The 12852-nt window shown below is 46.7% G+C and overlaps 1 protein-coding gene across 1 annotated transcript in view; it reads left to right on the top strand.

Annotated features, from left to right (window-relative positions):
* The window catches only part of LOC137310356 (uncharacterized), a 61949-nt gene that overhangs the window by 23620 nt on the left and 25477 nt on the right, over positions 1 to 12852 (top strand). The window contains 3 exon segments of the mRNA XM_067978204.1: positions 5394 to 6565; positions 8410 to 8432; positions 8958 to 9206. Coding sequence (XP_067834305.1) covers positions 5394 to 6565; positions 8410 to 8432; positions 8958 to 9206 — 1444 coding nt within the window.

The following is a 12852-nucleotide window of genomic DNA, read 5'->3' as shown; positions in this document are numbered from 1 at the left end:
CCCACAATATAATATATTATTATATATAAAATATATATCCCGACAATGATGGGTGTCCCAAAATATAATATATTATTAGATATAAAATATATATCCCAACAATGATGGGTGTCCCACAATATAATATATTATTAGATATAAAATATATATCCCGACAATGATGGGTGTCCCACAATATAATATGTTATTAGATATAAAATATATATCCCGACAATGATGGGGTGTCCCACAATATAATATATTATTATATATAAAATATATATCCCGACAATGATGGGTGTCCCAAAATATAATATATTATTAGATATAAAATATATATCCCAACAATGATGGGTGTCCCACAATATAATATATTATTAGATATAAAATATATATCCCGACAATGATGGGTGTCCCACAATATAATATGTTATTAGATATAAAATATATATCCCGGCAATGAAGGGTGTCCCACAATATAATATATTATAATATATAAAATATATATCCCGGCAATGATGGGTGTCCCACAATATAATATATTATTAGATATAAAATATATATCCCGACAATGATGGGTGTCCCACAATATAATATATTATTGGATATAAAATATATATCCCGACAATGATGGGGTGTCCCACAATATAATATATTATTGGATATAAAATATATATCCCGACAATGATGGGGTGTCCCACAATATAATATATTATTGGATATAAAATATATATCCCGACAATGATGGGGTGTCCCACAATATAATATATTATTATATATAAAATATATATCCCGACAATGATGGGTGTCCCAAAATATAATATATTATTAGATATAAAATATATATCCCAACAATGATGGGTGTCCCACAATATAATATATTATTAGATATAAAATATATATCCCGACAATGATGGGTGTCCCACAATATAATATGTTATTAGATATAAAATATATATCCCGGCAATGAAGGGTGTCCCACAATATAATATATTATAATATATAAAATATATATCCCGGCAATGATGGGTGTCCCACAATATAATATATTATTAGATATAAAATATATATCCCGACAATGATGGGTGTCCCACAATATAATATATTATTGGATATAAAATATATATCCCGACAATGATGGGTGTCCCACAATATAATATATTATTAGATATAAAATATATATCCCGACAATGATGGGTGTCCCACAATATAATATATTATTAGATATAAAATATATATCCCGACAATGATGGGTGTCCCACAATATAATATATTATTAGATATAAAATATATATCCCGACAATGATGGGTGTCCCACAATATAATATATTATAATATATAAAATATATATCCCGACAATGATGGGTGTCCCAAAATATAATATATTATTAGATATAAAATATATATCCCAACAATGATGGGTGTCCCACAATATAATATATTATTAGATATAAAATATATATCCCGACAATGATGGGTGTCCCACAATATAATATGTTATTAGATATAAAATATATATCCCGGCAATGAAGGGTGTCCCACAATATAATATATTATAATATATAAAATATATATCCCGGCAATGATGGGTGTCCCACAATATAATATATTATTAGATATAAAATATATATCCCGACAATGATGGGTGTCCCACAATATAATATATTATAATATATAAAATATATATCCCGACAATGATGGGTGTCCCACAATATAATATATTATTAGATATAAAATATATATCCCGACAATGATGGGTGTCCCACAATATAATATATTATTAGATATAAAATATATATCCCGGCAATGAAGGGTGTCCCACAATATAATATATTATAATATATAAAATATATATCCCAACAATGATGGGTGTCCCACAATATAATATATTATAATATATAAAATATATATCCCAACAATGATGGGTGTCCCACAATATAATATATTATTAGATATAAAATATATATCCCGACAATGATGGGTGTCCCACAATATAATATATTATTAGATATAAAATATATATCCCGGCAATGAAGGGTGTCCCACAATATAATATATTATAATATATAAAATATATATCCCAACAATGATGGGTGTCCCACAATATAATATATTATTAGATATAAAATATATATCCCGACAATGATGGGTGTCCCACAATATAATATATTATTAGATATAAAATATATATCCCGACAATGATGGGTGTCCCACAATATAATATATTATAATATATAAAATATATATCCCGACAATGATGGGTGTCCCACAATATAATATGTTATAATATATAAAATATATATCCCGACAATGATGGGTGTCCCACAATATAATATATTATTGGATATAAAATATATATCCTGACAATGATGGGTGTCCCACAATATAATATATTATAATATATAAAATATATATCCCGACAATGATGGGTGTCCCACAATATAATATATTATTAGATATAAAATATATATCCCGACAATGATGGGTGTCCCACAATATAATATATTATAATATATAAAATATATATCCCGACAATGATGGGTGTCCCACAATATAATATATTATTAGATATAAAATATATATCCCGACAATGATGGGTGTCCCACAATATAATATATTATTAGATATAAAATATATATCCCGACAATGATGGGTGTCCCACAATATAATATATTATTAGATATAAAATATGTATCCCGACAATGATGGGTGTCCCACAATATAATATATTATTAGATATAAAATATATATCCCGACAATGATGGGTGTCCCACAATATAATATATTATTAGATATAAAATATATATCCCGACAATGATGGGTGTCCCACAATATAATATATTATAATATATAAAATATATATCCCGACAATGATGGGTGTCCCACAATATAATATATTATTAGATATAAAATATATATCCCGGCAATGATGGGTGTCCCACAATATAATATATTATTATATATAAAATATATATCCCGACAATGATGGGTGTCCCACAATATAACATATTATAATATATAAAATATATATCCCGACAATGATGGGTGTCCCACAATATAATATATTATTAGATATAAAATATATATCCCGACAATGATGGGTGTCCCACAATATAATATATTATTAGATATAAAATATATATCCCGACAATGATGGGTGTCCCACAATATAATATATTATAATATATAAAAAAAAATTCCCGACAATGATGGGTGTCCCACAATATAATATGTTATAATATATAAAATATATATCCCGACAATGATGGGTGTCCCACAATATAATATATTATTGGATATAAAATATATATCCTGACAATGATGGGTGTCCCACAATATAATATGTTATAATATATATCCCGACAATGATGGGTGTTGTTGACTAAAATTGTGGCAATAAATTTCCGACAAATTCAGTCCACAGCGGACATTCATAAATAAAAGCAGAAACCGCTGGAGGGGCTTAGCGAGTCAGGCAGCAGCTGTGGAGAAAGAAACAGAGTTAACGTTTCAGGTCGAAGACCTTTCATCAGAACTGGAAGAAGCTCAAGAGTAGTTTTTAAGCAAGTGCAGAGCCAGGGACGACGGGGAGGGGAGGAAAGAACAAAAGGGGAAGTCTCTGATCGGGTGGAGGGTAGGAGTGATTAAATGACAAAAGGGATGATGGTGCAAGGCAAGGAGGGTGGGAATGGGACAGGTTAAGCAACAAAAGATGAGTCTTGAGGAGCTGTAAATGGCAACAGCAGAACCATTACCACTGGCTTGATTCCGGGTATGGAAGGGTTGTCTTATGAGGAAAGATTGAACAGGTTGGGTCTCTACTCGTTGGAGTTTAGAAGAATGAGAGGAGATCTTATTGAAACATACAAGATTCTGAGGGGACTCGATAGGGTAGATGCTGTGAGGGTGTTACCCCTCATGGGGGAATCTGAAATGATGGGGCACAGTCTCGGAATAAGGGGTCGCCCATTTAAGACGGAAATGAGGAGGAATTTCTTCTCCCAGAGGGTCGTGAATCTTTGGAATTCTTTACCCCAAAAAGCTGTGGAGGCTGAGTCATTGAATACACTCAATACATTGAGTTAGACCAATTTTTGATCAGCGAGGGAGTCAAAGGATACGGGGAAAGGGCGGGAAAGTGGAGTTGAGGTAAAAATCAGATCAGCCGTGATCTCATTGAATGTGGGAGCAGGCTCTAGGGGCCGAATGGCCTACTCCTGCTCCTATCTCTTATGGTCATTACCAGCAGCTGCAGTCCCACACAAAAAAAGGAGGGAGCAGTGGTTATGGTCTGATGTCATTGAAATCAGTGTTGAGTCAGGAAGGTTGTAAAGTGCCTAAACAAAAGACGAGGTGCTGCTCCTCGAGCTTCCATTGAGCTTCATTGGAGCAGTGTAAGAGGCCGAGGACAGAGAGGTCAGGGTGGGAGCGGGACGGGGAATTAAAATGGCGTAATTTGAAGATTGTTGCCATAATACACTCCTGTCGGTTCTCCTTAGAGCAGAGAAGGTTCAGGGGAGATTTACTAGAATGGTATCAGGGACGTGGGACTTCAGTCATGTGGAGAGACTTCGAGAAGCTGGGGTTGTTCTCCTCAGAGCAGAGAAGGTGAGGGGGAGATTTGATCGAGGTGTTCAAAATCAGGAGTAAATGAGGAGAAACCGTTTCTAGTGGCAGGAGGGTCGGTAACCAGAGGACACGGATTTAAGGCGATCGGCAAAAGAGCCAGAGGGGGGAGGTGAGGGGAATTTTTTTTCTTTTTTACGCAGCGAGTTGTGATGATCTGGAATTCGCTGCCTGAAAGGGCGGTGGAAGCAGATTCAATAATAACTTTCAAAAGGGGAATTGGAGAAATACTCGAAAGGGAAAAATTGGCAGGGATGTGGTGAAAGGACAGGGGAATTGGACTAACTGGACAGCTCTTTCAAAGAACTGGCACAGGCACGATGGGCCGAGTGGCCTCCTGTGCTGTACCGTTCTATGATTCAGTCCTCTGGCACAAACTCCCTGTCCATGGGATTTTAGCAAATGATACTCAGTGCCTCCGCTATTTCTTCCCCAGCTTCCCTCAGGATCCTCGGGTGTAAAACCACCGGGTCCCCGGGATTTGTCCACCTTCAGTTGGAGGAAGTTCTTCAGTCCCGTGTCTGTGTCAATAATAACCTCCACTAACAGTTCCCCACCCACCTCTGGTGGTTCGACAATCCCAATATCCACCTCCTGGGTGAACGCCGGGGCCGAGTTCTTATTTAGCATCTTCTGTCGTTCCCTGACTCTCCACTCTCATCCCCCACCCCCTTCCCTGACTCTCTCCTCTTCCTGCTGATGTGCCTGCAGAAAGCTCCTTGAGGAAAATTAGCAGAAAAACGTGCTTTTCCCCCGGCCCTTTTACCCTTTCTAAACTCGTTTTACAGGGTCTTAGAAATGGAGGATTCACAGACGGGGAGCTCAAACCGAACATCGCGTGAAGATCTGACGGAGTCGCTCGATTCACCAGGACCCGAGAATCGCCGGCCGTCGCACGCGGGAGGAGAGAGCGCCGAACGCAGCTCCAGCAAGCCGTACACGTGCCCCGTGTGCGGACGGGGGTTCACCCAGTCATCCAACCTGTCGAGGCACAAGCGCAGCCACAGCGGGGAGAGGCCGTGTAAGTGTGTGGTCTGCGGGAAGGGGTTCCTTTACCCCTCCCAGCTCAAGACCCACATGCTCAGCCACAGCGGGGAGCGGCCCTTCACCTGCCCCCTGTGCGGGAAGGGCTTCGCCCGCATGTCCAGCCTGCTGACCCACCAGTGGGTGCACACGGGGGAGCGGCCCTTCGCCTGCCCCGTCTGCGGGGAGGGCTTCACCGACCCCTCCACCCTCAGCGTGCACCAGCGCAGCCACACCGGGGAGAGGCCCTTCGTCTGCTCCGAGTGCGGCAAGGGTTTCGCCCACTCCTCCACCCTGCTGAGCCACCAGCGGGTCCACACCGGCGAGAGGCCCTACACCTGCCCCGTCTGCGGCAAGGGCTTCACCCAGTCCTCCACCCTGCTGACCCACCGCCGGCTGCACACCGACGAGCGGCCCTACACCTGCGCCATGTGCGGGCGGTCCTTTCCGCAGTCGTCCTCCCTGCTCACCCACCAGCGGGTCCACACCGACGAGAAGCCGTTCGGCTGCCCCGTCTGCGGCAAGCGGTTCCGCTGGCTGTGCAACCTGCGGACCCACCGGCGGGTCCACACCGGGGAGAGGCCCTTCGCCTGCCCCGTCTGCGGGAAGCGGTTCGCCGACTCGGGCAACCTGCAGGCCCACCGCCGCCTCCACGCCGGGGAGAGGTCGTTCGCCTGCTCCGTCTGCGGCAAGGGCTTTGTCCAGCAGTCGGCCCTGCTGACCCACCACCGCGTCCACACCGGGGAGAGGCCGTACATCTGCTCCGTCTGCGGGAAGGGCTTCGCCCTCTCCTCCACCCTCTGCATCCACCGGCGGGTCCACACCGGGGAGAGGCCGTTCGCCTGCTCCGTCTGCGGCAAGGGCTTCTCCCAGTCGTCCGCCCGCGGCAAACACCAGCGGCTTCACGCCGGGGAGCGGCCGGACCAGCACCCCACCCGCTGACACACCAGAGTCGCCACCTTTGACCGCAATGGTTCGATGCCACAGTCGGGAATCATCCATGTTAATTATTGCAGTCGGGGTTGCTTGATGCTGATGTTAGTGAGCTCTTGTCAAGACATTTAAGATAGAAAGGGGGGGGAAGTTATTCAAGGGATATGGGGAGTTGAGGTCGAAGATCAGCCATGATCTTATTGAATGGCGGAGCAGGCTCGAGGGGCCGGATGGCCTACTCCTGCTCCTATTTCTTATAAGTCTGGAAAAAAGACTGAGGGGTGACCTGATAGAGGTCTTTAAAATTATGAAAGGGTTCGATAGGGTAGACGTAGAAAAGATGTTTCCACTTGTGGGGGGAGACCAGAACCAGGGGGCCATAAATATAAGATAGTCACTAATAAATCCAATAGGGAATTCAGGAGAAACTTCTTTCCCCAGAGAGCGGTGAGAATGTGGAACTCGCTCCCACAAGGAGCAGTTGAGGCGAATAACATAGATGCATTCAAGGGGAAACTCGATAAACACAGGAGGGAGAAAGGAATAGAAGGAGATGGGGATAGGGTTAGATGGAGTAGGGAGGGAGGACGCCCGTGTGGAGCATAAACACCGGGATAGACCTGATGGGCCGAATGGCCTGTTTCTGTGCTGTGAATTCAATATAATGTAATACTCTAATGTAATGTAATAATTGATAAACTAGTCAGACTTAAAGAGGATAAAACTCCTGGTTCGGATGGATTACACCCGCACACAAATTAAAAGAAGTTAGAGAGGAGATAGCAGCAGCACTATTACATGTAAAAGTTCATTTAGAAAAGGGAATAGTGCCAGAGGACTTGCGGACAGCTAGCGTGATTCCTATATTTAAAAAGGGAGATAGAACAAGTCCAGGGGACTATAGACCAGTTAGTTTAACATCGGTGGTAGGAAAGATAATGGAATCTTTGCTCAAAGATGTAATAGAAAGACATCTAGAAACCGAAAATATAATAAAGACTCGTCTGTGTGGATTTCAAATGGGAAGATCATGCTTGACCAGCCTTATTGAATTCTTCGACGAAGTAACAGAAAGGGTAGACAAGGGTCATGTGGCAGAATGGGTAGCAAGTAGGCTAGAAAACAGAGAGTAGGGGTTAAGGGTATTGTCCCACTGCCAGAGGACGATGACGGAGGCAGATTCAATCATGGCTTTCAAAAGGGAACCGGATAAGTACTTGAAAGGAAAAAATTTGCAGGGCTACGGGGATAGGGCGGGGGGTGGGGGGGTAGTGGGACTATTGCTCTTGCACAGAGCCGGCACGGACCCGATGGGCCGAATGGCCGCCTTCTTTCCATGAATCTACGATTTGTTCAGGCTGGCAGAAGGTGGGAAATGGTGTTCCCGCAGGGATCGGTGCTGGGGACCGCTGTTGCTCGCCGTTTAGATCAACGATTCGGACTCGGGAATCGGAAGTGCAATTTCATAATCCGCGGACGACACCAAATTGGGGGGTTTGGTTGAGACTGCGACAAAACGCAAGAGGACGTTTCCAAACTTGCAGAGTGGGGCATGTAAACGGCAAATGAATTTCAGTCTGGAAAAGTGCAGGGGCGGCACACATTGATTGGAGGGATTAGGAGGGCCACTATTACTCCTTGGAAAATAAGAGTCTAAATGGGATAGAGGAACAAAGGGATCCAGGGGAGCAGATTCACAAACCATTAAAAGCGAGTCCCTCCGTTTATCCGCTGCGATTAGACAATGGCAAGATGAATGGCTCCACCCGTGACTAAATTCACCGGGGCTGGTGGGGGGTGGTTTCTAGGATCGCCTTGTTCCGTTTTCACAGCTGTAATAATTTGTAGCCCAGCAGTGGGTGCGGGCTGGGGTCAGAAGTGGGAGGCTTGGACATCTCACAGCACAGGAGGAGGGAGGAGGCCGTTCGGCCCATCGTGCCTGTGCCGGCTCCTTTGAAAGAGACGTCCACCTGCCCGCACAGCCCTGCGAGTTTTTTTTCCTTTTCGAGAATCTATCCAGTTCCCCTTTTGAAAGCTCGTTTTGAATCTGCTTCCACCGCCCTTTCACGGCAGCGCGTTCCAGAACGTAACAACTCGCTGCGTTTAAAAAAAAAAAAAATTCTCCTCATCTCCCCTTCCGGCTCTTTTGCCAATCTGCGTCCTCTGGTTACCGACCCTCCAGCCAGTGGAAACAGTTCCCCCCCCCTCTCCATCGACTCTTATCAAAACCCCCTCTGGAGCGAGGAGGTCCGTTTCAGATCTGAAGGTGGCACTCTTTAAGGAAGGCGACGAACAAACCGCGGGCATTCCGCACCGGGGGGGGGGGGGGGGGGAAATCCGCTGATGGCGAAACGACTCTGTGCGAGAACTTTGAACTTTCCACCGTTCTGGCCCAGGCACCGGGCTCGAGTCCGGACGCCCTCCTGCCCGCGCGCCCGAGTGCAAGACGGCGTGGACTTGATCTTGAGACTGATGTGAACAGTGCTTCAAAATGGGAGGCGCAGGGGAAAGATGCAAATTCCGCGCCCTCCTCCCCGTTTAAGAAGGACCCGTGCACGGGCGGGTGGCGATGCAAACGCATGAAGCTTCTCCTGACGATTGCTCCTCTTAAATTTTTCTTCTGCGTCCTTGCCTTTCCGATTGACGTAATCGAATGTGTGTAGATTTTTTTTTTAATCAACCAGCGCTAAGACGAATGGTGCACGATTTTATCAAGTGCACTTCGGGATGTTACATCAGGAAAAGGAGAGCCCCTGATTTCAATGAAAGAACTGGCAGTGGGGTTAGCACAAGTTAGGGATAGAGTTCACACGGCAATCAATTCAGAACAACAGGGGACTATAAGGAACAACTGATCTCAGAGGCAATCACTTGCAGTATGTATGGAGGGTCTTTTACTTAATCAGGTTCAAAAGGGGGTTGAATGATACAGAAAACAACTGGAACCCAAATTCTATATTAGACAAGCAAATCAAAATCTGGAGTTATGATCTGGAATTCACTGCCTGAAAGGGCGGTGGAAGCAGATTCAATAATAACTTTCAAAAGGGAATTGGATAAATACTTGAAGGGGAAAAATTTACAGGGATACGGGGAAAGGGCAGGGGGAGAGTGGGACTAATTGGATAGCTCTTTCAAAGAGCCGGCACAGGCACGAGGGGCTGAATGGCCTCCTTCTGTGCCGTATGATTCTACGATCAGATGGGGACATGGATTGGAGTAAGGAGCGAAGAGTCAGATTGTTGTATTATGCCAGGAAGCTCTTGAAAGCAGGGTCGTGTTATTTCAGGACTGATCTCTGTGATAGTGGCAGTACCACAGCTATCTGTTGATGTAAGACAGATGGAATTATTTAAAATGGAGTCCATAGGCTTGTTGGAGCATGTTGTTCTTATGATCTCTCACCACTGAGTCAGAGGTTCAAGTGCTGAGGCAGTCCTGTACTGTCGGAGGGTCAGTACTGAGGGAGCGCCGCACTGTCGGAGGGTCGGTACTGAGGGAGTCCTGTACTGTCGGAGGATCAGTACTGAGGGAATCCTGCACTGTCGGAGGGTCAGTACTGAGGGAGTCCTGTACTGTCGGAGGGTCAGTACTGAGGGAGCGCCGCACTGTCGGAGGGTCGGTACTGAAGGAGCGCCGCACCATCGGAGGGTCGGTACTGAGGGAGCGCCGCACTGTCGGAGGGTCAGTACTGAGGGAGCGCCGCACCGTCGGAGGGTCGGTACTGAGGGAGCGCCGCACTGTCGGAGGGTCAGTACTGAGGGAGCGCCACACTGTCGGGGGTGCCGTCTTTTGGATGAGACGTTAAACCGAGGCTCCATGGCCACTATTTTGAGGAAGAGCAGGCGAGTTCTCTCCGGTGTCCTGGCCAATATTTATCACTCAAAAAAGAGATGATCTGGTCATTATCTCATTGTGGGATCCAGCTGTGAGCAAATTGGCTGCTGTGTTTCCTACATTACAACAGCGACTACACTTCAAAAAGTACTTTGTTGGCTGTGAAGCGCTTTGGGACGTCCTGCGGTCGTGGAAGGCGCTGGAGAAACGCTGCGTCGCGGATTGGCCCGAGAGAGGGGCTGTCGTAATCGTGCGATAGACCAGGGGTGTGTCGGGGATCCCGAGGGGAGGGCCGGGCAGCTTGAACGATCACGTTCACCTGCTGTCCCAAGGATCGGGCTGCGATCCCTCTTTTTTTTTGTACTTAGTGCTTGTAACTAATTGTACTTGAGCATTAAAATTACTGACTGCCACCGTGTTGGTTGCCGTGTCCAATTGACTTGCAGGAGTGAGCTCATTTCGGCTCAAGGGCTTTGGTCCGTTCCCTCTAGAGCAGCGTGGGCTTCGAGGTGAGCTGAGAGAGGTCTATAAAATAATCAAAGGGCTGACCATCCCTGTAACCTCCGACAACCCCCCCGAGATCTCTGCGCTCCTCCAATTCTGGCCTCTTGCGCATCCCCCCCGATTTTAATCGCTCCGCCATCGGCGGCCGTGCCTTCAGCTGCCCGTGGCCCTGAGCTCTGGAATTCCCTCCCTAAACCTCTCCGCCTCTCTCCCTCCTCCTTTAAGACGCTCCTTAAAACCGGCCTCTTTGACCGAGCTTTTGGTCGCCTGTCCCTAATATCTCCTCATGTGGCTGGGGGTCAGATTTTATGGTTTTACTACCTTAAAGGCGCTGCATAAATGCAACTTGTTGTTGTTTATGAATTTTTTAAAAATCTAGTGTGTAACAAACAGCCTTGTGTAAAATAAGGGCAATAAACCCCCTCCCCCCAGACCCTGAACAAGGGCCTGCAGGAAGTCGTTGCCCTGACGACCGAGCCGGAGCAAGTCCCGCCCCTCGGGCGCCCCCCGATTGGTTGGAGGACCCGCCGCCGCCCCCTCGGTCCTCCAGGCGACGCCCCCTCGCTCCCTATTGGCCCGAGGCTCACGTCAATCACCCCCGCGGATCACGTGTCCTCCCTCCCCGAGAAGGATCACGTGCTCCGCCGAGGCTGAATCCGCTCCGTCCGGTGCCCGGGGAACCCTCGCACTCTCCGGTTTGGCGGGGTTTTATTTTACTTTATTTATCTTTCCCTCACTCTCCTCCTCTCCGCCTCCCCCTTTCCCCCGATCCCCGTAAAACTCGGTTCCCGTCGCTGATTCGACTCTTAACGGACACCGGCCTTACCCAGAATGCGGCACGCGGTGTCCGTTAAGACGCGGGTGAAGTGAGCATGCGCGGGAGGGCGGGGCAAGAGGGTGGAGGAGGCCGTTCAGCCCCTCAAACCTGTTACACGGGAAGAGGAGAAGGGCCATTCAGCCCCTCTAACCTGTTACACGGGAAGAGGAGGAGGGCCATTCAGCCCCTCTAACCTGTTACACGGGAAGAGGAGGAGGGCCATTCAGCCCCTCTAACCTGTTACACGGGAAGAGGAGGAGGGCCATTCAGCCCCTCTAACCTGTTACACGGGAAGAGGAGGAGGGCCATTCAGCCCCTCTAACCTGTTACACGGGAAGAGGAGGAGGGCCATTCAGCCCCTCCAAGCTGTTACACGGGAAGAGGAGGAGGCCATTCAGCCCCTCTAACCTGTTACACGGGAAGAGGAGGAGGGCCATTCAGCCCCTCCAAGCTGTTACACGGGAAGAGGAGGAGGCCATTCAGCCCCTCTAACCTGTTACACGGGAAGAGGAGGAGGGCCATTCAGCCCCTCTAACCTGTTACACGGGAAGAGGAGGAGGGCCATTCAGCCCCTCCAAGCTGTTACACGGGAAGAGGAGGAGGCCATTCAGCCCCTCTAACCTGTTACAAAGGAAGAGGAGGAGGGCCATTTAGCCCCTCTAACCTGTTACAAAGGAAGAGGAGGGCCATTCAGCCCCTCTAACCTGTTACGCAGGAACAGGAGGAGGGCCATTCAGCCCCTCTAGCCTGTTACGCAGGAACAGGAGGAGGGCCATTCAGCCCCTCTAGCCTATTACGCAGGAACAGGAGGAGGGCCATTCAGCCCCTCTAACCTGTTACACAGGAAGAGGAGGAGGCCATTCAGCCCCTCTAACCTGTTACAAAGGAAGAGGAGGGCCATTCAGCCCCTCTAACCTGTTACGCAGGAAGAGGAGGAGGGCCATTCAGCCCCTCTAACCTGTTACACGGGAAGAGGAGGAGGGCCATTCAGCCCCTCTAACCTGTTACAAAGGAAGAGGAGGAGGCCATTCAGCCCCTCTAACCTGTTACACGGGAAGAGGAGGAGGCCATTCAGCCCCTCTAACCTGTTACAAAGGAAGAGGAGGAGGCCATTCAGCCCCTCTAACCTGTTA

The sequence above is a fragment of the Heptranchias perlo genome, unplaced genomic scaffold, assembly GCF_035084215.1.
Source record: "Heptranchias perlo isolate sHepPer1 unplaced genomic scaffold, sHepPer1.hap1 HAP1_SCAFFOLD_244, whole genome shotgun sequence".
In the NCBI taxonomy this organism is placed as follows: domain Eukaryota; kingdom Metazoa; phylum Chordata; class Chondrichthyes; order Hexanchiformes; family Hexanchidae; genus Heptranchias; species Heptranchias perlo.
The sequence above is the reverse complement of the archived record's forward strand: the minus strand, read 5'-3'. Positions and strand labels throughout refer to the sequence as shown.